At 38.9% G+C, this 27,934-nt stretch overlaps 1 protein-coding gene across 2 annotated transcripts; it reads left to right on the plus strand.

The window, feature by feature from the left end:
• Positions 1–19: 19 nt before the first annotated feature.
• LOC115222222 (lipoamide acyltransferase component of branched-chain alpha-keto acid dehydrogenase complex, mitochondrial) lies at positions 20–27,925 on the plus strand. Of its 2 annotated transcripts, none has more exons than XM_029792382.2 (10): positions 20–181; positions 11,074–11,218; positions 12,931–13,006; positions 14,187–14,496; positions 14,769–14,892; positions 15,903–16,186; positions 19,853–19,930; positions 21,132–21,323; positions 23,735–23,806; positions 26,030–27,925. In XM_029792382.2, exons 1-10 carry the CDS (start codon positions 119–121, stop codon positions 26,195–26,197), a joined length of 1,512 nt encoding a protein of 503 aa, XP_029648242.1. In that variant the 5' UTR covers positions 20–118; the 3' UTR covers positions 26,198–27,925. The 2 variants fall into 2 exon arrangements, with proteins under 2 accessions (XP_029648242.1, XP_029648243.1); XM_029792383.2 differs by having other exon boundaries at positions 14,769–14,865.
• The last annotated feature ends 9 nt before the right edge of the window (positions 27,926–27,934 follow it).

The following is a 27,934-nucleotide window of genomic DNA, read 5'->3' on the forward strand; positions in this document are numbered from 1 at the left end:
ACCTTTACCGCCCCACCCACAATTAACGTCCACGCCCCCACCTTACCTCCCCCTCCGCACTCGAGTCTCGTGGTTTCTCGCGAGATTTTCTCCCAGCCCAAACATTTCTGTTAGAAACATGTCTGCTGTGCTGAAGCTGGTTCGTCTTCGACCAAACAACTTCGCAACACCTGCTTTCCGCGTAAGTTAACACCACATATCTTTTTTTCCTTTTAATTAATCATTTCTCGCCATAACTTAATTAATATTTCATTTTTTTTTTCTATTTTTTTTCTTGCGGTGTTTGTTCCGACTCTTAAGTCCCCGAGTTCGAATCACGCCGAGGTCAACTTAGCTTTGTCGCCTCCGGGGGGGGGGTCGATGTTTATCAACTAAACCACTCTCCTCTCAAAATTGTCCATCTTGTGTACCAAACCAGAGTTACTACATGAGAACAGTGGTACCCGGTGCGCGCACTCGTGTAGTTGCGCATCCGCGCTAGCTAGCCGTGACTAGTCGATCCTACAACGACCACCCACCTTAGCAAAGTAAATAAAACAAAAAATAAATAAATTTGTTTACACAAAGTAAATAATTGTTAAACAAAGTAAATAAAACACAAAGTAAGGATCGACTAGTCACGACTAGCTAGTGCGGATGCGCGTGTACGCGAGTGCGCGCACCGGGACCACTCTTCTCAAGGAGTACCCCAAACCAGAAACCATCACATTGGTTGTTACTGATTTATTTTTTATTACATTTAAATATAGTTTATATTTTTATACATTTATTTGTTATTCTAGATTCTTTCAATTACTATTTTTGTCATTATTCATGTAATTAATTAAATTCCAACAAATGAACTCATTATAGCAATTACTGTAAAAAAACAAGGTTACTCTCGCCAGCTGCTAAATTTGTAACCGGAGTATCGATTCCCAATCGAAACCGATTTCGTGTCATGCCTTTGCATGGGTAAATATTGGAATATAAAATAACCAGTTTCACTTTCCCAAACTTTATCGTGTAATTAACGTGTTCGACAGCCACAGGTATGTAAACACACATACCTGGTGAGGCTGTGTCGGTGTCATATACATACATACATATATATGTATATATATATATATATATATATATATCGTCTGTGGGAACTGATGATGCGCCATAAAGATAAACCCTTTGTAAGGACGGGAAACCTAAGGTAATCCCATAAACAGGCCCGCTCCATATTTAATATTATATATATATATATGTATGTATTTATGTATGGTATGTATATATATATATATATATATATATATATGTATGTATGTATGTATGTATGTATGTATATATATATGTATGTATTATAGAGAGAGAGATTCGGTAAGTTAACCGTTAGTAATCTCGTTTGCATGAAATCGATTAATTTGTCTTAAATTATATCGAAAGAAAAAAAAAATGAAAAATAATTTTTGTATTTTAATTCATAAAAAAAGGAAAAATATTTGCTAAATTTCCTGTTATTTTTCTCCCCCGAGAGAAAGTCTCGGCTAGAAACATACACACACACACATGCGTATATATCCAATTACAATCACCTCTCTTACTGAATAACACGAAAACGACTCGAACCTGTTTGATATCTGAATCTAAATCGCAAAAGCCCTTTTGTAGCCCCTAAACAAAATCATTTCAAGGCATCACATCATATCGATTCTCTCTTTTTTTTTCTTTTCCTGTAAAATCGAAGAAAATAATAGAAAAAAAAAGCATGCAACATTGTGTTTATGATGTAAAGCTATCAGCATCTACGTCGGTTCTTTAACCTTTGGAGTTCAAATCCCGCGCAGCAAAGATGTCTTATGTTCGTCTTTCGTTTCCAGTTAAAGGGTAGGTCAGTCAGGTGGTGACCTGAGCAGGGGTTTATCAATGACATTCTCGAATCGACCATCACCGTCTTCTTTTCACACTCCATCTGTGTTAACGTGCCCTTCCTTCCTTACTGTAGGTTGTCGATGTTGTCTAGCTGCAGGTCGGCCTCGATTGAGCAGACCTGCGGTCAAAGATGTTTTAGTTATGACCAACTCCTCTTTTATATATATATGTGTGTGTTTATGTATACGCACACATATATCTATCTATATATATATATATATATATATATATTTAAAATGAGGGTGAGAAATTAGATATTAATTTAATTAACATCGATTTCACACCAGTGGTCTAGCATATAAAAAAACTGAAGGGTCAGTAAAATTGTATTATATACATATTAGAGGAGAAACCACTATGTGGGCACCCTTATACTAGAAATAGATCCGCTATGGTCTTACCACTAAGAAATGTTCTCAAGAAAAATTTAGCAAAACAACCAAAACGTAAATTTTTCTTGAGGACATTTCTTAGTGGTAAGACCATAGCGGATCTATTTCTTGCATAAGGGTGTCCGCATAGTGGTTTCCCCTCTAGTATATCTATATATATATATATATATATATAGGTTGTGAGAGGTAATGGTGTCAGTGAGACCCAAAGGTGTCAGGTAATGCTGAATAAGTGCTACAGACAGACCATAGTTCAGTTCCAGATTTGGTGATCATGCGAATAAGGGGTCCAACTTAGGTCATATATCAGCGTGTGTGTATAAAAATAATTTTTTTCGTAATGAGATAAAATCCTTGTTTTTTTTTTATCTCATTACGAAAATAATTCTTTATATATATATATATATATATATATATATATATATATATATATATATTATAATGTTTAGTTTTAAAAGAGGGAAGGTTGTGAAATTTCGTAGGTATATTTGGCTGCTATTTCTAGGAAGTCGACCGATCTCATAGGGGTTTGATCGTTGAACATATATAGATCAGTAATCTAATTGTCGATGTCAAATCATTTGTTTAGCCCCAGTTTAGTTCCGATCAACCACATTTATGATGAAAGATGTAATAGCTGCAACCATCCATCCCGTTCCATCCTCGCGGTATTTCGTCCGTCTTTATGTTCTGAGTTCAAATTCCGTCGAGGTCCACTTTGCCTTTCATCCTTTCGAGGGGCTATAAATTAAGTACCAGTTTCGTACTAGGGTCAATCTAATCGAATGCTCCCCACCCCCAAAAAAAAATTTCGGGCCATGTGCCTAGAATAAAAACAAAAATATTTATGATTATATATATATATTATTGTGACGTGTGCTAAAGTCAGTTATACTCCTGGCCACTCTTGAGTTTTGCTTTAATGATACATCATCATCATCATCATCATCATTTAGCGTCCGCTTTCCATGCTAGCATGGGTTGGACGGGTCAACTGGGGTCTGTGAAGCTGGAAGGCTTCATCAGGCCCAGTCAGATCTGGCAGCGTTTCTACGGCTGGATGCCCTTCCTAACGCCAACCACTCCGCGAGTGTAGTGGGTGTTTTTTACGTGCCACCTGCACAGGTGCCAGACAGAGCTGGCGAACGGCCACGAACGGATGATGCTTTTACGTGTCACTGGCACGGGGCCAGGCGATGCTGGCAACGGACACGAACGGATGGTGCTTTTACGTGTCACTGGCACGGGGCCAGGCGATGCTGGCAACGGACACGAACGGATGGTGCTTTTACGTGTCACCGGCACGGGGGCCAGCCGAGGCTGACAACGAACACGAACGGATGGTGCTTTTACGTGCCACCGACACGGGGCCAGACAGAGCTGGCAAACGGCCACGAACGGACGGTGCTTTTACGTGACACCGGCATGGGGGCCAGCCGAGGCTACATATATATATATATATATATATAATATCATCATCTTAATGTCCGTTTTCCATGCTGGCATGAGTTGGACAGTTTGACTGAGGTCTGGAGAGCTGGCAGCTGCACCAGGCTCCAGTCCTATCTGGCAATGTTTCTACCGCTGGATGGCCTTCCTAACGCCAACCACCCACTACACTCATGGAGTGGTTGGCATTAGGAAGGGCATCCAGCTGTAGAAACACTGCCAGATCAGACTGGAGCCTGGTGCAGCCTCCTGGCTTCCCAGACCCCAGTTGAACCGTCCGATCCGTGCTAGCACAGAAAGTGGACGTTAAACGATGATGATGATATATACACACATATATATGTATGTATGTCCAGGTGGGGAACCTATATGCCAAGGAAACTGGGAAACCGGCCCTTATGAGCCTGGCGTGGCTCCAGAAGGAACAAACAAAACATATGCCACAAAGTTATTTCCTTAACTACTGAAGCACAAATGGTGTTAATGAAGCGGTTTGTGGCTCGTTATGAAGTGTTGGAAGTTGCCTTCGATACATGAAGGTGTGTCCTGGATGCCATGCATTGCTAGTGCTGTGTATGGGGTAATCCCCAGAGATCCATGGTCAGGGCTAATTGTTACAGTGTATCAACTTACCCCTTCTATTTCAGTTTAACACGTCATGCCTAGAAATTACAAAAGGAAGACTACAAGTGGGGATACCCCTCCTGATGTCATGGAAAGGGCCGTCAGAAAAGTTGTGGATGGAAAGGAATCATTATGGGATGTTGCCATAAAACAGCACATAGTGGATGAAATAAACGAATGGAAATCCAAACCCAAGAAGGCAACTGGTACAGAAAAAGGCAACAAAGGGGAAGGGAAAGTCAAGTAAAACGGGTAAAGGCAAAGGGAAGCAGTCTTGCAGCAGCAAGCAGGTCGCTGATTGGAAATACCTTGTCTGCTCAGATTGGTATTCCAACTCCCTCCCAGGTGAAGAATGGGTGCAATGCATGATCTGTAAAGACTGGGCACACACTGACTGCACCGATGGATGACAGGACTTTCTGTGTGATCTGTGTGGTGTGAAGTTAATGGAGGATGATTCCGACTAGATGGCACATGTAACAATGGGGAAATTGGCTGATGAGGACTCTCAGTATCACAATTAGAATATGAGGTGGTTCAAAGCACAGTTAATTAATTAAAATAATGCTTCCTATATGTAAGAAGCAGGAGACATACTCATTTTAAACTTGTTTGCTAACATAATTCTGAGTTATCAAAAGTTGTAATAAAGTACCCCAGTAAGTGTCACAATGTACCCTGCACTCAGAGAAAGTTGTTACAGCTGACTTCACCTCATTAATTAAAACCAGTCTAATTAATGTTATGTAATTTCTGTTTTTTGCTGGTGATAACAATAAATAGAGATGTTTTACTAATTAAATCTGAAAAGAAACTTCAGATGTATTCATTTATGTGGGTGCCAAGGCAAAAAAATGTAACAACTAGACCTGGTCTCCCCTACCTGTCACTGGAATTAGAATTGAACTGGCTGAGCCCATGCAAAAGAAGTTTATGTGTGTGTGGGTGGGTGGTGTGTGTGTGTGTGAGAAAACTAAATCTTGGCAAAGGTGTTAAAGGTGACAGGAGTAAACTGTTGATGAATTTTACAGATTAAACAAATGGATTTTAAGTGCACAACATGAGAACAATGGAAGTATATGTGAAGACAAGTTTCATTCAGTCTCTGGTCACAAATATATTTATATGTTATTGGTTTTTATTGTCAAAGCTGTTCACGTCTGGGATTGGTTTAATGATCTCTAAAAATCAGGTATCTGAGTCTCTAACTAAGCCAGGCTGTATCAGTTGGCCATTGCCCTTCCCTTGGACGACATTGATGGAGACTTGATGCATAGACAAACTCTTGATCATCCTTCCATACAACTTTGTCCAGGCTCTGTACCCTGGAGAGTCGACTGAAGCAAGGCTGCACAAGATTATACCAAAGAAGACATTGTGTGGGACTGACAGACACACACACACCCATAGCTAATTGGAGACACACACTCATGTAGTAGATTAACATGGAGATAGATAAGGAGGACAGTTCCTAGGGTTTAGTAAATTCATCTGTAGGGACCGATCGCTGCGTTAAGAAGCTTGTTTGGCAACCACACTGTTTTGAGTTCAGTCCCATTGTGTAGCACCTTGAGCAGGCAAGTGTCTCCTATAGCACCAGGTAATGCTTTGTGAGTCAATTCGGTTGATGGGAACTTTGTGGAAGCCCATTGTGTGTGAGTCTGTGTTCTACCACTTAACCGGTGCTGGTTTGTTTGCATGCCTGTAAGCTAGCAGTTCAGCAAAAGAGACTGATAGAATAAATAACAGGTTGATGGAAAGGTAAAGAGGGAGACAACGTAACTGGTTTAATAAAACTGGTAAAAATAAGATTAGAGAAAAGATGAGCCACGCCATTGTTTTAAATAGGAATTGTTCTGTGGAGTGAGAGGTGTTTGGGATGTCTCTCTTCGGCATGATAGGGGAAGGGACAATTTATGTATCTAAAGAAGGGGCCATGGGGAGCGTCAGAACTCTTGTCTCTTCATAGCACACCTGTGGCATATCCATGCCTGTTGCTAAGGGGTTGCACTGAACAGCACTGCCCCCTCACTATTCAATAGGTCACTTTCAGATTTAGAGCGATACTCTTATTTTGAAAGTCCACTTTAGCATTATTATTACAAATCAGTGCCCACCCAGAATATTCCGAAGTACCAAAGTCTGTCCACAGGTCTAGACATGTCTGGGTAGAATTTTAGACTACATGATAGGTCAACACATTTACACGTATGTTCAATCAAAAGAAACAGGATGTGGTCAATGAGAGAGCTTCTTCCTGGTCACTCGGTCCGCTAAAAATAGCAGCCAAATCTTCCTGAAATGATGCTCTCAAGTTCCATCTTAAAAATGGAAGGACACGTTGGATAATATAGTCCACTGCCTGGAAAGGGAAAAAAAAGGTTGGATAGTCATGTCTGGAAGACTTTTGATCATAGGTTCTGTTCCATCAAGTTGACCTGGGGCTTTAACATGAAACAAACAGTTGTAGCTTGACTGTGGATGGCTGGTTAACTGGACTGACCAGCAGTTTGTCTGATGGCGATGGTTTGTGTTAGGTTAAAATAGATATGTTGATAAACAGGACAAGCTACCAGTTTCTATTACGATTTTAAATTATGATGAGAAAGAGATAACGAAGTCGATAGATAAAGCATTATTTTTGCCGTGCAGTGATGGCGATTCATACATATATGTGTGTGTGTCCGTGTGTCCCCAAAGTTTGTTTCTTCATAACTTTTAGAAAAATGGATATTTTTTCAATGAAGTTTTCTACTATTACTGATCGATTACTGATCGGAATTTAGTGTGCAAAAAAAAAAAATTTTAATTGGTACTGACACTCGCCACATATCTTTAACGTCCGCTTTCCATGCTGGCATGGGTTGGACGGTTTGACTGAGGACCGGTGAGCCTGAAGGCTGCACCAGTCTCCAATCTATTCTACAAAATAAAGCTTGAGATTTTGAAAAAATGATGCTGTGTCAGTATACATGTGTGCGCCCAACATTTCTCTCTCTCTCTTTTTTTTTCCTACATTAAATTCCATTATAATCATAATCTACAATATCTGAAAGGTATTTGTAGAAAATTTCATTAAAAAACATTCGTTTTTCTGCAAATTATGAGAAAATCAAAGTCGTGGCGCACGTGTGTGTGTGTGCTGCCAGTGCGCTTATGCGGCAGGCATACCCACAGTTTGTACATCGGTGGTGGTGGCAATTTAGATTACGATGATATAGGTACATAAATGAAATGGGGTGGGTATATATGGTATTCTTTCGATATGACTCGACAAAATCATGTGTACCCCCTCCCAATGTTATGTGTATATATATATATATATATATATATATATATATTATATATATATATATATATATACACACACACACGTGTATATTTAGGGATAAATATACATGTATTGAAATTTTTTATATATGCTAGGCTACTGGTTTTAAATTGATATTAATTAAATTAATGTTCAATTTATCTTCCTCATTATTTAAATATCCTTAAAATCTTTTAAAATGTTTTAGCCCGAAGGCCGCGGCCATATATATATATATATATATATACACACACAGGTAGGTAGGTAGTTTAAATGAGTAAACAGTGGTTTGCGGTGGTGGAGGACTAATTGGCAGACAATCTAGTAAAAAAGAACTTGTTGTTTTTAATGGGAAGCCTGACCTCGACAATAACCGCCGTTATCGCTCGAGTATTGGGGTCGATTCAATCGTCGCCTCTAGCCACCCTTCCAAAATTAGAGACCTCGCGCTTGTAAATTATTATTGTTAAACACGATCTCTTCACGATAACCTCAGTAGCATTGTTACAGTTATCCTAAGACACCTTGGGTACAAATTTTACTAACGAAAACACAGACACGGGACGAAGCATTTGTAGGTCATGTTGTGATGTATCAATTACAAAGTTTCCTTCAGTCGACAGAGCAGCACATAAATGTATAAAGGGTATATAGACATATGCGCACAATGGTTAATATGTTTATTGTGAAAAACCCCGTGGTTTCTGGATTTGATGCAAGCGTAGTGCGCGACACGTTGGGAGGGTGTCTTCTAGAACTGGAAACAATATTAAATTAAATGATCTAGGGGAAGTAACTCAAATGGACCTCATATTTTCATACGTTGAAGATATTATCCAGGCAGGGAGCTCATCACTGTATACTATGAACATCAAACAATGGGTACTACTTAAGAAGAGTGGTCCCGGTACTCGCGCATCCGCGCTAGCTAATCGTGACTAGTCGATCCTTTGTGTAAAAAAATTATTTATTTTGTGTTTTATTTACTTTGCTACGTAGTCGTTGTAGGATCGACTAGTTATGACTAGCTAGCGCGGATGCACAAGTACGCGAGTGCGCGCACCGGGACTACTCTTAATAATAATAATAATAAACATTGTATACAGTGCTCAGGTGCACTACAACTCATCGACTTATTCTTAAATAGTACCCAAACAATATCTATCTCTCACCAGATGGAGTACTTTTTTTGTTGATCTTACCTTATGAGAAAAGTAAAATGGACTCATATCGAAAGAATGCCCTATATACCTTCAACACGTGGTTTTCTACAGCAAATTTATAATTTTGATTCCTAACGTGTATAGCCTATACAAGTTAGGCCATGTGCACAGAGTCCGGAGACGAGTTGGAGACGAGTTTTAAAACCTGCCTAGATAATATCTTCAGTGTATGAAACTCGTAGTTGCTCGTAATTATATACTGGGTACATTATACGATATTTATCTCTCATCAGATGGAATACTTATTTTGTTGATTTTACCTCAACGGGAAAATAAACTACCGTAAATCCTCGAGTATAGTCCGCCCCTGATTATAATGCGCAGGGGATTTTTAGGGGGCTGTACCGCTGAAAAACCGAAACCTTGTGTATAATACGCACCCCTTCTCTAACTTGAGTCAAGGAGGTCTATATAACATCCTTTGTTTGTAAAATGTATACGGTAACGTCCTTTATTATTATTGTATATATAACATAATGCAAACGTGTAGCTTTTTTGTGCATTTTGTTTGCAGAAAATAAAGAAATAACAGTAATAACGTTTAATAAATGTTGCTTACTGCAAGTTATGGATGATTCTTTTATGGCTTCATTGCTTTCAGGCTTAGCTTAAGGTAGTTTCGCGCCTGACATCACAAAATGCATCTGAATAAACATTGCCGGACAGCAAATAGGGACTCAGACATTGCTTAGAAAATAATTTTCATTTTTAACCTCGTATATAGTACGCACTAAGGATTTTGACCTTTAAATTTTGGGGAAAAAATGTAGATCATACTCGAGGATTTACGGTACATATATATTATGCATACCATCGTCAATACCCTTGCTGCAGTCCTTCGTCATCATCTGGTTCATGAGGTGCAGCCTCCTGAAATCAGTCTGAATCTCTTCTTCCTAACACAGAGACACAAACTTATATATATTCATTTGAAACAAAAGATATTCAATCTGCTGCTACTCTGAGTTTCTCACTTTGAATGTTTCTGTTGCCAAAAAACAAATCCACAAAGCAAAAAACTCAAAGACATGGTGTAAATCTTTGAATGAATGAATTAAATCTGCACCATGTATTGAGTACTCTTTCTCATTTGTACATTCATTTCCACATTATATATATATATAATGTGGAAATATAAAATAAGATTTCATCTATCATTAAAAAGCATTCACCTCCCTAAATACCAGATTAGTTATTTTCATAACAGTTGTGACTAAAATTTATAAGCAGGGACTGCACTTTTTATCAGAAGTTCTTGCGATAGAAGCCATGAATAAAGATTAATCTCTTTAGACATGTCGCATAAAAATCTATTGTACGCTTCTCTGTTTATCTTTGTAGTTATTTAGTCTCCTGCCAGGCCTAATCTAAAAGACATTTGACAGGGTTTCCTCCCCAACCATCCACTATCTTTTGTGCATCTTGGGAAAAAGTTATCCAGTGTGCTGTTCATTTTTATTTTGGTGCAAAGATCCTTGTTTTGGCAGATGCCTTGAGCTTTAAAGAAAGTCTCCAAAAATGAATAATGTTAGTGTAGGTAAAGAGAAGATATTATAACAATTTGGAATTTTATATTTAGTTATTGTGTTAATATCAATTTCTTTTCGCCGGCCAAAGCAAGGTGCATCTCTTACTGAAAAATTCCCTGATTGAAATCGAGCAAACCATTTCTGGCACACCCGTTCTGAAACAGCATTCTCTCCATACACATTGCATAACTTTTGGCAAGTTCCTGTTGCTTTCTTTCCTTTTCTGAAGTAAAAAAAACATAAGATGCCGATAGTGCTCTGCCCGGTCTTCCATGTCTAGGCTCAAATGCAATCAAACAAGTTGCAATCTCTCTCCTTTGAGGCTTGTTACACACTGATGTAACCTTGGTCGTTATACCGAATACAGTTTCTAAAGAAAAAGAATATCGGAACAGTGATTAGAAGACTGGACTATTGATACTAAAAAAAAATTGACTTTTTGGCCAACCCAATACCTTTTCTGGAAACAGGTGAGGCTTGGCAACCAGAAGGGCATCAGACTGTAAAAAATCTGCCTCAATGAATTCCACCTGAATCATGCAAGAATGGAAGAGCAATGATGATGATTTGTGGGTGTGTGTGTGTTCATCAAAGGTCTCTTTTCTTTTTTATTCAGACATTCTATTTTCCTCTCTTAACTTTTTCAGATTTCAAAGAGACCATGCACCACAGGGAAAGGACGTAGGCTGTGTCTATTGCACACCCCTGCCGCACTCAAAAATGGCTGCTTGCGACATCACTTAAATTATGGCGGTATGAACCAATGTAAAAGAGCTTTTCATCTTTCAGCAGGTAAAAAAAAAATATCTCTTCATTTTACTTCAATCCTTTATTAATTTCAATTCTGTTTTTGATGTCATCTCACCATAACACTGTATGTAGTGTGATGGTGGTGGTGGTGGTGAGGTGTTTAGCCCTGGTATTGCTCTGATCAAAGATGTTCGAGCAGGGATCATTCTGTATTTGTTCCAAGTAGAATGAATCCAGAATTACATGATCCTGGATGCGTTGGTTTTTCTTTCTCTTCTTCACTTTTTTTTTGTGTTTTGAAGGATGATAAAGTGCAATATGTGGGAGATTTGGCTGTTGTTCCTAGTAGGTCAACTAAGCAAATGGAGCCTCTCTCTTGCTCATTGTATAGTGTGGTTTGTTATCATGTGATAGATCCCATTGTGTGGTCTGAGTCGAGAAAGCAGAATTTTGAAGAAGGCTGACTAATAATGCTTAGTGAGAGGATTTGGTGGATGGAAATAAGGCAGAAGCTCATCATGTGTGTGTGGCAGGGGTGTATGCCTTAGTTGGTTTGTTTATGTCCCACTAATTTAGAGGAATGGTGAAAAGAGACTAACAGAATAAGAACCAAACTTGAATAAGTATTGAGATTGATTTAAACTTGCTGGATTGTTTGAACTTGTAAAGCATAAATTCCTGAACTAGACTAGACAGGAGTGGCTGTGTGGTAAGTAGCTTGCTTACCAGCCACATGGTTCCGGGTTCAGTCCCACTGCATGGCACCTTGGACAAGTATCTTGTACTATAGCCTCGGGCCGACCAAAGCCTTGTGAGTGGTTTTGGTAGATGGAAACTGAAAGAAGCCCGTCGTATATATATATATATATGTGTGTGTATATGTTTGTGTGTCTGTGTTTGTCCCCTCAACATTGCTTGACAACCGATGCTGGTGTGTTTACGTCCCCCGTAACTTAGTGGTTCGGCAAAAGAGAACGATAGAATAAGTACTATGCCTTACAAAAAATATGTCCTGGGGTCGATTTGCTCGATTAAAGGTGGTGCTCCAGCATGGCCACAGTCAAATGACTGAAACAAGTAAAAGAGTAAAAAGGGAGTAGACTACACTGCATGTTTATGTAACTTTCCGATCATTTATGGGGTGAAACAACATACTAAGTGTCAGTGCACCCACTATTACAATACTACCAATCTCAATGGGTACCTTCCTTCCCAAAGCTTCAACAAGGAGGAGCAATGGCCCAATGGTTAGGGCAGCAAACTCGCGGTCGGAGGATAAAGATTTTGATTCCCAGACCGGGCGTTATGTGTGTTTATTGAGCGAAAACACCTAAAGCTCCACGAGGCTCCGGCAGGGGGTGGTGGCGACCCCTGTTGTACTCTTTCGCTACAACTTTCTCTCACTCTTTCTTCTTGTTTCTTGTCCCCGACTTCCTACGCAACCGCTGAGCCTGGATGCGCATTCATCCATCCGTTGATGCTCTCAGTGTCGGGGGTTGACCTGCTTTCTCTTCTGCGGGTCTTACGAATAGCAAAGAACCACGTTTCGGACTTCTCCCACTAATGGGACGAAGACCGCTTCACTCAACAGCAACAGCTTCAACAAATTAAGTCATGTGTGACAGACATTCTACAAACTAGCATTTGTGCAACCATTGCAAAACTTTTGACTTGCCTCAATAATAAAAGTCGTTTCGGACAGATTGTTGTTAATAAAATACTCTTGTGTTTCTTTTTGTTTTTTATGCCAACAGCTAGAAGTGGAGAAATTGTACAGTTTACCTTGGCAGATATTGGTGAAGGAATCAAAGAGGTCAACATAAAGGAATGGTAGGTTTCCATTAATTTTTTTTTTCCCCTTCTCACTCTTTTACTTTTTTACTTGTTTCAGTCATTTGACTGTGGCCATGCTGGAGCACTGCCTTTAGTCGAGCAAATCGACCCCAAGACTTGTTCTTTGTAAACCTAGTACTTATTCTATCGGTCTCTTTTGCCGAACCACTAAGTTATGGGATGCCCTTCCTAACGCCAACCACTCCGTGAGTGTAGTGGGTGCTTTTTACGTGCCACCTGCACTGCATATATATATATATATATATATATATATATAAAGATTGGCAATGTTCCCAATTTCGTGAGGCATACATGAGGTCACCATCATGGTGTTAGACACATTGGAAACCTAAGTGGTCAGCGACATTCTGGAGAAGTATCAGGTGGTAAAAGAAGCAGATGCTTAACAAGGACAAATTGGTGAGCTTGCAACCCAGAGTGGCGAATCCCTGTAGGGCAGCAGCTTCCATCACTGGATTGAGGGTCTGTTTAAAGTATTTCAGGTCTAGTTCAGAGGTGAATTATAACTGAGAAGCGGTCACATGCAGAGTGACCAGCCTCATTTAGAATTAAGCTGAGAGGAAGCCATTCTTATTGTATTGGACACAGGTGGCTTATGTCCATACCCCTTTAGTGTGGAACTACTTACTACCCGAATGTTGTATCTTGTCCCCAGAAGCAACTGACCAGACTTGTACCAGATTGGAACCAAAATGCTGTTTCACTTCTTCTGGAAAGGATAGGCTAACACCCACTTCATGGGGGTCTTGGGGTTGCTGTTGTGCCAATCTCAGTCATAGGCTGTTGTTGATGCATCTGTAAGATCCTGGACTCTGAGAGTACCTCTTTCTACAGTTTGGGTGTTTGGCATCTGGAATATTGTCAAGCACTCACTGCACTCCAACAGTTGGATAATGTGGTCAGTGAAATGCCGACCCTTGCATTTTATAAAGAGAGATAAAAGTGAGGATAGCCTGGGGGTGATTCTGGTGTCGATGACGACTGTTTGGATGGTCTTTTCTTGGAGACTTTCAGGTGGGGAGTTGCATCAAAGTTAAATACTAGGATCAAAATCAAGAGTACCAGCTACTCCCCCTCCCCTCAAAATGCTAGTCCTGTTGACCAAATGAGAAACCGATTAAGTGGTCACGTAACAGAAATATCTCTGTGTTTGCAGGTTTATCAATATTGGAGATGAAGTAGCTCAGTTTGACAGCATCTGTGAAGTGCAGAGTGACAAGGCATCGGTGACAATAACCAGCCGCTACGATGGCGTTGTACGGCGCCTTTACTACAACATCGATGACATAGCAAAAGTTGGAGCTCCTTTGGTGGATATAGAACTGCTAGGAGACACGGAAACGGAAGAGCAAGTGGATACTTTTGATGTAGAAGACAGCAAGTCTGAAGAACAGATTCATGGAAAGCTTCAAGTGATGAAATCTTTGGCAACTCCAGCCGTGAGAAGGATTTCCATAGAGCAAAAGGTAATTTCTTTAATTGTCCTTGTTTTTTTTCTTCCTCTTTTTCCTTCATTCTTCCATTTTTTTCATTTTCTGTTTTTCTTTATTTTTTCCTCTTCTTCCTTTTTCGACTTTCTTGTTCCTTCTTTCTTCTTGTCTTCTTTCTTCCACTTTTCATTTCTTATTCTTTTATTCTTTCTAGAACATTATTAAGAAATATATATTTTTTTTTTCTTTTCCTAGACTTGCACAAAGTTGTTTTAAATGTCACTGATTTCTTTTTCTATCCTACACAGATTCCGTTAAGTTCTGTGATAGGAACTGGAAAAGATGGTAGGATTCTTAAAGAAGATATGTTGCGTCATATTGAAAATCTGACAAGAGCTCCACCTGGTATGTTTCAATGTATAACTCCACCTGGTATGTTTCACTGTATATATATATATATATATGCTTGTGTATATGTATGTATGCATATATCTCTCTATTCGTTCATTTTACATGTTTTTTTATACTGGTACATATATATTCATACACACACACACACTGTCACATTCTAACCTTTCATCACCTGGCACAAGATCACCTCCTCCAATGCCCCCCATCCCCCCCTCAAAGGATCTTCATCTTGCAAGTTACTTGGTGACTTTACAAATGCTAATGCCATGTAAAAAGCATCCAGTCCACACTGTAAAGTTACTGGCATTTGGAAGGGCATCCAGCTGTAAAAAAACCATGCCAAAACAGGTGGCAAAGCATGAAGCAGTGTTCTACCTGTCAAACCATCCAATATATATATATATATAATAGAGAGAGAGAGAGAAAGCACCCATTACACTCTTGGAGTGGTTGGCATTAGGAAGGGCATCTAGCCATAGAAAACCATGCCAAATCAGACTGGATCCTGACACAGCCTCCAACGTGTCAGCCCAGTCAAACCATCCAACCCATGCCAGCATAGACAACAGACATTAAATGATGATGATACAAATATAAGTATATATAATAGTAATGAGAAGATGGATTTGGTATTAATCTTTATTTTGTGCCACGGTCGTTTCGACCCATGGGTGGGACTCTGTTTAACATGTGTTGCATCAACGACTGTTGTACAAAATAAAAATTAATACCAAATCCATCTTCTCGTTGATTAAGAAATTATCATAATTATCTGAACAAACACTACGGGGTTCCCTAAGTAGATCCAACAGAATTATACCCCAACTGCAGATGGCGCCAGGTAGCCCAAACTGTACCAGTGTTCTACTCAACACTTCAACACAGCAATTGATATACACCCATTAATCCAAAATTTAATATAAAGAGAGAGAGTGTGTGTGTGTGTGTGTAAGAGCCATTTATTTCTACACCATTGCCTCTGTGTCTCCACAGCTATTTTATTTAGTTCTGTATATTCTATTGTATTCCAGAGCCTCTCGTAGAAACAGCCCCTCTTCCTGCTGCTAAGAAGCGCAAACCTGAACCCGCAGTTCGGCCCTACATACCGCAGGCATCAGTCCAAGAAGACCGAGTCGAGCCTATTCGTGGTATTCGCAAGGCAATGGTCAAGAGCATGAATGCTGCCCATGCAATTCCTCACTTCGGTTACTATGACGACATTGACATGTCTAGTTTAGTCCAACTGAGATACGACCTCAAGTCTACCAGCAAAGCCAGGGGCTTCAAGTTGTCTTTCATGCCATTTATTATCAAGGTTTGTGGAAGCTGCCATCACCAACATCACTATCACCATCATCAACATCACTTTTAGCGCCATCATCACCACTACCACTACCACAGTCTTACTATACCATCAGCACCACCACCATCATCAATATCATTGCTATCATCATCACTATCAAGAGCACCATCACCATCACCATTAACAACACTAGCATCACTACCAACACCAACACCACCACATCATCATCATTATCAATATCATCAGCACTTACATTAAGACCACTAGCACCGTCACCATTCCCAGTACTACTACCACCACCATTAACAACATTAGGATCACCAACTTCACCACTCATCATCATCATCATCATCATTATTGACACTAACACAGTAACTGCCACCACCATCACTGCTATTAACAACTAGCTTCACCACCACCAACACCACTGCTGCTGCCATCCACACCACTGAACACCACCAAAATTCAACAACAACACTACCATCATTATCAACAACCATTAGCAGAAAAACAGGATGGCTGTCTTTGATTGTTGCTCCTCTGTCCAATCAAAGTTGGTCTGGCATTAAACAGTAACTAAAAGCAGCAGTCGTCCCCCCACCGCCTCCACTACCACCACCACCACGATTAGCAAATGTATTTATCTGTGCTCCCGTCTCTTGGCATTGAGCTACCTGCCTGTCTTCTCGCAGACCCCTGTAGTCAGTTAGGATGGTGAAGGAGCCTCTGTTGATTGGTTTATTTATGTGTTATTTAGAGCAGCCTTTCTCAACCAGGGTTCCCTGGAACCCTAGGTTTCCGCAAAACGTCCCTAGAGGTTCCACAAGAAAGAATGAAATAAGCTAATACTAAATTCCATGATCGTGATATTACCAAACATGCACAGTATGTGTGCATATACGTTATATGTATATATATATATATGAATTTATAAATATATATCATCATCATCATCGTTTAGCGTCCGTTTTCCATGCTAGCATGGGTTGGACGGTTCTACTGGGGTCTGTGAAGCCAGAAGGCTTCATCAGGCCCAGTCAAATCTGGCAGTGTTTCTACGGCTGGATGCCCTTCCTAACGCCAACCACTCCGTGAGTGTAGTGGGTGCTTTTTACGTGCCACCCGCACTGGTGCCAGACAGAGCTGGCAAACGGCCACGAACGGATGGTGCTTTTTATGTGCCAAATTCATATATATATGAATTTTGAAAAATTATAACATATAACGATGAGACGTGTTATTTGTCTCTAAATTATATGTTAATTGTTAAGGCATGGTTACTGATGAGGATTTGCCTAGCAAATTATTTTATTTGCTAAAATAATCTGAAACCAAGTATGACCGTAAATAATAACAAGGTAAAAGTTTTTAGCTTTCATTCCCTTTGAAAATTGCTCTTAAAATGTGGTTTCGGTCGTTTTGACTGCTTCTTCTAGCATGTAAATATTACCTATTAAAGGTAGTTTTCTCTTGTGTTTAAATGTACACTATTCTATATATATATATTACTGAGATATACTTGCATAGCAAGTGACCTGATCTGAGATTGTGTGCTGGAATGGAAACAATTGCAGTGTGGAAGGTGTTTATAAGCCATTTAAACACACACAAAAGCCATTAGATTCATGATGAATATCTATAGCACAGAATTTTGTCAGTGAACAATCAAGTCATGATCTCAAAGCGACGAAAATATTTTGGCAAATTAAATTTAGATGTTGAAGTGAATCTTACGGTTTTTGTGTGTTTTAAATGGTTTATAAACACCTTCCATGCTGCAAGTGTTATATAGGGAGAATTCACAAAAAAAAAAGCAAGATGAAGACAGGTGTTGTAGACAACAAACAGATGTATTAGTATAATACTTGGGAAGTGAAAAAGTCTTTCATGTGAGAAAGACTGGATCTTCTGATTGACCGAGTATCGGAGTTATTTCCCCTTTGCTTTGTCTCAGCTTCGTTATTAATTACTGAGCCTATAAGTTCCTCTTGTCGTTACAATAGTAATTATGATTGAGGTTATTTAGCTCACCACATATTTCAGTGTTGAATATGTATTGAAATGTGATAAGTAATTCTTCCCTTAACCCTGAAGGTTTTTCCTCAGAAAACAAACAAGGATTGAGTAGCATAATTTTTCACCTGCTTACTGCAGAAATCAGATAAGATCCACTCCAAATTTCATTAAACTATGGGAAAGCAGTTTTATATACTAATCTATCTTTTGTCGAGGAATGTCACGTTTGAAGCTGCTTTGTTGAGTTCATTGAGGCAGCATGGCTTGCAGAAAATATCAGTTCCAATTTTTGGTAGATATTTATTGTTGTTACTAGAACAACTGAAATTTCATTTCACAAAGAGGGAATATGAATTAACTGTTGAAGTTATTTTATAGCACAACTGATAAGACATTATCAATTCGAATTTAAGACAGATGCATTGTTTTTTATATATATATATATATATATATATATATACATACAGGGTTTGCGAAAAGTCACCTGACAGTAAATCAAAATTCCATAAATACTCTCTGTAATTCTGTATTGACTCGAATGGAAAACTGTGTTGTTCGAGAAGGACTTCAGTTGGAACAGTTTTCATGATGTTTCATATTTGGATGCTTTTATTAAATTCATTCAGTCGTTAAACATAAATAAATCTTGGAATTAAATGATCTTGATTTACTGTCAGGTGACTTTTGGCCAACCCTCTATATATATATATATATATATATATATATATATATATATATAATCAATAATAATAAAGAGTAAAATTAATTAATCAATTTATAATTAATAATCTTACCAAGTAGTTCAGTATGTTAAAAGAACCTTTATTGGTAAACTTATACTTATGACGTATGTGTGCCCCCCCCCCCCCCCCCCCCCCAGCTAGACGGGACGCCAGTCCATCGCAGCACTACTCAAGAAACAGGAAGAAAGAGTGAGAGTAACTCGGGGCAAAAGAGTACAAAACAGGGGTTGCCACCACCCCCTGCTGGAGCCTCGTGGAGCTTTAGGTGTTTTCGCTCAATAAACACACACAACGCCCAGTCTGGGAATTGAAACTGCGAGTCCGCTGCCCTAACCACTGAGCCATTGCGCCTCCACACACATATAATATATATGTTCATATTCATAGGGAATTAAATAAATGATATCAGCTTATGAGTTTAAGGGGCTGAAACCCTCTTCTAAAAAGTAAATACAGACAGATATTCAGATAAAATTTTATGTATGTATAAGTATAAAGATAGGTATATGAAGAAATATGTAAATAAGTAAAAAAAATTGAATAATAGATACAAATGTAAACACACAGATGTATACACACGTGTGTGTGTGTGTGTACACATACTAGGCTTCTTTCAGTTTCCTTCCAAATTCACTCATAATAATAATAAATAAATTAAAATAAATATCATTCACAGTTTCTGTGTGATTTAGCTTACAAAATGACTGACTTAACCAATATCTGAGGTAAAACCTCTTACAGGATATTACGGCAGATTTTAGTTAAGTCGGTCATGTTTCTCCCAGGAATTGATTTTAGACAAAAATCTTTCTTTAAAAAAAATACATGCAAAAACGAATGAATGCTGATTCTAAATTAATTATTGTTGTCTGTGATTCTAAATTAATGGATTTTAAATTTCCTCTCTTCTTCCCTGTAGTCTACCTCGTTGGCTCTGTTAGAATATCCAGTCTTGAATGCCTCAGTTGATTCTAACTGTGAGAACATCACATACAAGGTATATATTTGTTTTTGTTACTGTTGTTGTCATTAATATAAATTACACACCTACAGGGTGTGTCAATGTTTTGAGATTATTTGTATGAATTTAGAGAAAATTGTTTATCAAAGAAAAGCTGTATTTGAAAACAGAACGGTACAAATAACCATGAGAACCCTTTTGTCACACCTGGTCAATGAATCCACTGTTAGCATCAATGATGATGTTGGAGCACTGGATAGATTAACTGGTAGTGTCTGGTCTTTTTATACTCTGAGTTCGAATCCCACCTTGGCTAACTTTGCCTTTCACCCTTTCAAGAGCAATAAATGTTGTGAGCCAATTATTATTATTTTTTGTTTTTTTTATTGTCTTTTGCTTTCTGTCCCTTTCTGGACGATGTTGGCTATAATCAAACTATGTTTAGAATGCCTCATACATTCCATATATTACAACAGCACTCTTATCATCATCATTGTTTAACGTCCGCTTTCCATGCTGGCATGGGTTGGACGATTTTGACTGAGAGCTGGCAAACCAGACAGCCGCACCAGGCTCCAATCTTGATCTGGCAGAGTTTCTACAGCTGGATGCCCTTCCTAACGCCAACCACTCCGTGAGAGTAGTGGGTGCTCTTTACATGCCACCGGCACGTGGGCCAGTCAGGCAGTACTGGCAATGACCTCACTCGAATCTTTTTACAGGTGCCAGTAAGGCGCAGAAGCTTAAGCGCTTATAACTACATATACATATATATTTATACCTTCATCATCATCATTTAACATCTGTTTTACATGCTAGCATGGGTTGGATGGCTTGACAGGAACTGGCAAGGCCAGGGATCACATGGTTTCTACGGCTGGAGGCCCTTCCTAACACCAGCCACTCAACAGAATGTACTGGGTGTTTTTTTACGTGGCACCAGCACCGGTGCTCTACACATTGAGAGAGAGGCAGATCGGAAGAGCAGAATTGACTCCATTACAAAATAGATATTTCATTTATGGATTGCAAAATAATGAGAAACAAATTGACTTTGGTGGTATTTGAACTCAGAGTGCAGGGTATTCACCTCCATCCACTTCTACTTATAAACATCTATCTCCATGTATCCACTCATCATTTTATTTATTTGTCTTTCTGTTATTCTCCTCGTTAAGCAAGTTCATTAGCAACATACCTCGTTATGGTCAAATTTTCTCTCTCTCTCTCTCTCCAGGCTTCCCACAACATTGGTATTGCAATGGACACTCCTGATGGCTTGATTGTCCCGAACATAAAGAATGTACAAAGCTTGAGTCTACACCAGATCGCATTGGAATTGAACCGACTTCATGAACTCGGCATCAACGGCAAACTTGGCCCCTCTGAACTAAAAGGTGGCACTTTCTCTCTTTCAAACATTGGAAGTGTAAGTTAGATTTATCACAACTCTGCTTTTGTTGTTGTTGTTTAACAGTTGTATAAAACCCTGATGCAGGCTTCCTTCCTCTCTTTATATGTCTCTCTTTTTACATACATGTCATTGTCACATACACACAGTGAGAAATAATATATATCATCATCATCATCGTTTAACGTCCGTTTTCCATGCCGGCACGGGTTGGACTGTTCGACTGGGGTCTGGGAAGCCAGGAGGCTGCACCAGGCTCCAGTCTGATCTGGCAGAATTACAGCTGGATGCCCTTCCTAACGCCAACCACTCTGAGAGTGTTGTGGGTGCTTTTACGTACCACTGGCACGAGGGCCAGTCGGGCGGTACTGGCAACGGCCACGCTCGAATGGTGTTTTTTACATGCCACCTGCACAGGAGCCAGTCCAGCGGCACTGGCTACGACCTCACTCAAATGATTTTCACGTGCCAGTAAGGCGATGCTGGTAACGATCACGCTCGAATGGTGCTTTTTATGTGCCACCGGCACAGAAGCCAGTTAGCCACTCTGGCAATGATCATGCTCAGATGGTGCTCTTAGCACTCCGTTTATTTATATTTGTGTATACACACACACACACACACATACACATTTGTTTTGATGCTAAGTTTTTGTCTTTTTGCATGATACATCTGATTCCTCATAAACCAAAGTTGTCTTTTTGCAGTGCATTCAGCAACACTGTTCACCTCATTACTTCCCAATCTTTACAAATCTATGGCTCTTTGGCATTCAAAAAAACCACACCTTACTTCTCTTCAGCATCACACACAAGCATCAAACATTTTACCCTCTTCTCCAAAAATATATTATGTACAATCAAATAAAATTAAGTTTTCAATGAACACTGAGTGTTGAATTTAAACTAATTGACATTCACTGGACAGAGAGAAACAAGTGTCCTTTATACAGTCTATAAAGGGGTTTGTTTATGAATGATCTTGTGTGTTTATTTACTCACTCTCCCTGCTCGATGACATCTCAGATTCATTTGGGTTACGTTACAACACCAAAACAAACACTGCTTAACACATCAGCTATTTGTGTATATGTGTTATATACATTATGTATATAGATATATATATATATAGATGATGATGATGATATATATATATATAGTTAATCCAAACAAGAAAGCACAAAAAACACAACAACACGAGGACGTGGAACAAATATAGTATTATTGGATGCTCAGGAAAGAAGGAGGGTTTAACGTTTTGAGTGAAGTTCTTCGTCGGAAACATAAGAGAAGGAAAGATCCAGAGAAGGGAAGACATGTATGTGTGTATATATATATATATACATACACACATATATGTACTAGCTGAATGACCTGGTGTTGCCCAGCTTACTGCTGTTTTTATTCAGATTAGTAAACAACGAATATAAAGATATATTCTCATAATTATTTCAAAATATCTATATTTTATTTTTAAAATATCCAAATTGTAATGAAAATAGAATTTTGAGCTGAAAGTCTGTCAATGTTGAAGCACCACAGGGTGAACAATATTTAATTGTGTCATTTTTTTGTTGGTGTTGAAATGAATAAATTATTGTTGCTTCTAAGTTGGCTGTGAGAGAAGCATGTAGCAGAGAGATCAAGTCTTGAGGGATTCACCCTGAGATTTGTTAATTGAAATATTAATTGAAATATCAAAATCTTAGTTTGACTGGAAACTGAAGTGTTTTAAATTCAATCAAACTGTGTAATGATTACCAGGCTTCTTTCAGTTTCCATCTACTAAATCTATTCACAAGGCTTTGGTCAGCCTCAGGCTATAGTAGGAGACACTTGCTCAAGGTGACACACAGTGGCACTGAATGCAGAACCATGTGGTTAGAAACCAGACTTCTTGTGGTTGGAGCCTCTGAAAAAAGGTGACCAAGAAAAACAGGCGAAGAACTTTTGAAGTTTTTTAAAGATGGTTCTCACTAGGGAAATGACAAAAGCCAACAATAAGTGGAGGAATGGTGTGGGGGGGTTCAGTGATGCTGCAAAATGAACTGAAATAGCAGTGAGTAGAGAGGACTTTAACTTTGACAGCCTGATGCAGTCAGTTCCGTTTGTAAAGTGGTTGGTGACAGGAAGAGCATCCAGCCATGTAAAACATGCCAAAAATAAAGCATACAAACAAGATGTGGTCTCTGGTGTGTGTGTGTGTGTGGTAGGTACAGTAACCACTGAGGAATTCATGTGGACCACAACTCCTAACCTATGCAAGCATAGAAAAACTATTGTAAATTTATTGACACATATACACACAAATATATGTAAAAGTTTGTGAATAATGTTATATATATGTGTATGTATGTATGTGTATATGTGTGTGTATAGATATATATATATAGATATATGTATATGTGTTATCTTAATATATTTTCCTAGATTGGTGGAACCTATGCACGTCCATTGATAATGCCCCCTGAAGTAGCCATCGGTGCACTTGGAAAGATATCAGTAAGTTTTACACCTTTTACACTTTCTTTATGTCCCATACTCTCTCTCTCTCTCTCGTTTCTCTCCCCTAAACACATTCTGTAGAGACGCTTCTGAAAAAGACTCATGGAAAACCGATTAAAGCAGTAACTTGATCAATTCCTAGCAATATCTGAAGAAGGGAACTTTATATTCCAAAATATTATATCAGACTATGAATAATTAAAACATAACAGTTATTATAACAGTCCACCCTGCATTGTTGGGCCATTCAAGACATTTTATATTTCACAAGCAATAAACAATGCCTCCAGTGAACTGCAATACTCTCCTATCTTTTACTGGTTCCAGTCATTGAATTGTGGCCATGCTGGAGCGTTACCTTGAGGGTTATAGTCAAACAAACTGACCCAGTACCTATTTTCTTTACCTGGTATTTATTCTAGCAGTCTCATTTACAAAACTGCTAAGTTACAGGAACTTAAACGCACCAAAAGCAGTTGTCAAGCTGTGGTGCTGGGACAAAGACCTACACAATAGGCCATACATAGATACATTATCATCATCATCCTTTAACGGTCATTTTCCATGCTGGCTTGAGGCGGGCAGTTTGACCAGAGCTGACAAGTTGGAGAGCTGCACAAGGTTCCCGTCTGATTTGGCTTGGTTTCTACGGCTGGATGCCCTTCCTAACACCAGTGACTTAATATTATGTGCTGGGTGCTTTTGACGAGGCACCGGCCCAAGTACTTTTGCATGGCAATGGCACGAGTGCTTTTGACATGGCACCAGACCAGGACTCTTACAGGCGAATCATCTTCACCAAGGGGGATGGTCTTAACACTTCTGTTGTGAAGGATGGGTCTTCTTGAGTACTGCAAGGTGCCAGGTATCTTGGTCCTTTGTCATCTCGTCTGAAAAGATCAGCATCATGATGTCATCGTATGTCTTCATGGATCTCCCTTGTCCCATGTCTTATATAAATTTATGTGTATATATATATATAAATGTATATGAGGTCTGATCAATAAGTATCCGGACTGTTGCCATAGTAATGAAACTAATGCACAAAGAGTAAAGCTGCTTGGCAAAGATTAACCTTAAACTCTGCTGTGCATGTGCACTTGGTTTTAACATTCTAACTCACTTCCGCTGCTTACAGCAGTGCTTGGAAGGAAGGTATGTAGCGTGTGATCGTCGCATTGACCCATTGACCTTGACAGAGAAAGTTGTCATGGCGATACCTACTCAAAGGCCTACGCAAAGTTGCAGAAAGCATATAAAGACGAGTGTATTCAGATGATTACAAAATAGCAGAAAAAACGTCAATATTGATGAATGTTCTGGGAGACCTGTGACCAGCAGGACTGAGAGAAACAGGAGATGTGCATGCAGCTGAGGGGAAATCATCGAATCCCCATCCGTGAGTTATCAGAGGATGGGCAGATTAGTTATGGCTCAGTTCAGTTCATTTATCAATAAAGATTTGGGTATGAGACGCATATCTGCCAAGTTTGAGCCAAAACTGCTTTCAGCTGACCATAAAGACACTCGGGTTTCAGTTGCACAAGATCTCTTTGATTGTGTCGAGAACGATGAAAACTTTTTGAGAACTTTGCGGAGGCTTCTGAGCAGGTATTGCCAAGCCTTTTGAAAATTTTGATGCAGATTCTCTGCTCAGCTTCCTCTGTGATGGTCAATGCAACGATCACACGCTACACACCTTCCTTCGAAGCATTGCTGTAAGCAGCGGAAGTGAGCTAGAACATTAAAGCTTGCACAGCAGAGTTTCAGGTCGATCTGTGCCAAGCAACTTCACTCTGTGTGTTTTAGCTTTGTTACTATGGCAACAGTCTAGATATTTATTGATGAAACCTTGTATATATACTTGTATGGGTGAGGTGTACTCGCACCATGCAGCTTGCCCGACGGTGTTTATACATCCATATTTGTTAATGGTTATTTTTAATACTTTTCTCACTGAATTTCTTGTTTGTTTCTCTTTTTACCATCTGGGATTTTATTTTTGAGCTGTAGTCTTACCACACACACACACACACACGTGCTTAGACACACACACACACACACATGTGCTTAGACACTCACACACACACACACACACATGTGCTTAGACACACACACACATGTGCTTAGACACACACACACACACACACACATATTGTTGTACTTGTTGTTAATCTTCTCTTCCTGATCTTTTTCCTTTTGCATTTGTTCTCGCATCAGGTTCGACCCAAATTCAACCACGAGGGAGAAATTGTGAAGGCACACACCATGCAGGTCAGCTGGTCCGCCGACCATCGTGTAATAGACGGCGCCACAATGGCACGCTTTTCAAATATATGGAAAAGTTACCTAGAGAAACCTGGTACCATGTTACTGGACACTAGATAAATACACCTGATGCATTTGCACACCTCATATACACACACACAGTTGCATAGAAATCTACACATATATACACACATAATATAGCAATTCTAGAAACCAGTGTGGGTCCAGTTATTTCTGCTGGATGGTTTATATATATATATATATATATATATATTTGTAATGTTTGGATATATGGACTGGAGAAAGAGTGCTCAATACAGGTTGTAGAGGTTATTTATTTGTTCAAAGCTGTTTATTGATTTTTGTTGCCTGACGGAAGAAATGCAAGAAACGCAGTAGTGAGGAGTGGTGGTCATCAGCTTCAAATAATATACACACATGATGATATATTTATATGTGTGTGTGTGTGTATTTATATATATATATATATATATATATATATACACATATTCATATATATATACACACACACAGATAAACCTATATCTGTATCTGTGTAGTTATGTCTTACATATAAATAAATTTAGGTACACACACGCACAAATTCTGGGCTGGTTCGGCTATGCTTTCTGATGCTTGCTCCAGTATGACCATAGTCCAATAACTGAAGCAAATAAAGTAGTAGCATTCCTTTCCGATGTGTTCTTAGGATCCACTAATTTCTTTCAAGATTTCCCATCAAATCTTGTCTTTGAATAGTTATTGTATCTCTTGTTGTTTGCTTAGTTACAATCACTGGATCATGGCCATTCTGGGGCATTACCTTCTAAGGTATAGTGAATTCACTGTCCCCAGTATTTGTTTTCTTCAACCGTACGAAGATATAAAGACAAAGTGGAACCTGATGCCATTTGAGACTTGGGGACCTGACCAGGTTACAAAGTATTTTATTCAGTATTCAACTAATTATGTTATGTGCCTACCTCCATGTTTGTTCCTTTTAATACATCCTTTATTTCACCCCTGAACTATAATTGCAATTAAGGAATCTTTGAAACTTCATTTTAGCTTTCCTCTGCCTCACTTTTTCCTCACTTCAATCAATCAATCTTTTTCTCTCACATTGAAATTCATATTTCTTTTTTTTTGTTTTTTCTCTTGTGGTAATTTGGTTCCCCACTTTCTTCCTAAATTTTTCTTGAGGTAATCCGATCAACATATTTTATACCAATGCTGTTAGACATCGCTGGTGATTCATTCGAAATTAAGAGATAAAAATCTGATCTCCTATTTAGAAATTGGTTTCAGTTCTCAGTTTACTAAAAGCTTTAGGATCGAGTAAGACTGAATTTCTTAAAACTCAGTTTTGGCGTGGAGGTTAGTTTCGCCCTTTAGCATTCAGATTACTCTGTCAAATGTGTAATGTCCACTTTACAAGACTCTAAGTTTACGAGTTTTATTTCTCAAGCACAAATCCAAATTTTGAATAAAGTGCAAAAGTTTCTACTACCAAAATGCTTCTGCGTGTTACCAAGAAATTTATAGGGAGCAAGAAGAAAGCTCTTTCTAGACAAACAACTTTTTTAGACTTTTTTTTTCAAAAAGCAAATCTACAAGTCTATCCACGTGTGTTTGTGAATCGACAATCACGTTTACAAGTGATGCTGTGCACAAGAGTCTAGTGCGAGTGAAAGTGATTCAGAAAATTATTATAAATAATATTATTATGAGTGATTTTGACATTCTTTTTAGTTTACATAAAATATTCTTTACATTCTACTGTTGTTTTCTTGCCATTTATTTACGAGAATTATAAATTTTATAGATAAAATGTTTTTCTGGGAATGAGTTACGATT

The sequence above is a fragment of the Octopus sinensis genome, linkage group LG19 (assembly GCF_006345805.1).
Source record: "Octopus sinensis linkage group LG19, ASM634580v1, whole genome shotgun sequence".
Classification (NCBI taxonomy): domain Eukaryota; kingdom Metazoa; phylum Mollusca; class Cephalopoda; order Octopoda; family Octopodidae; genus Octopus; species Octopus sinensis.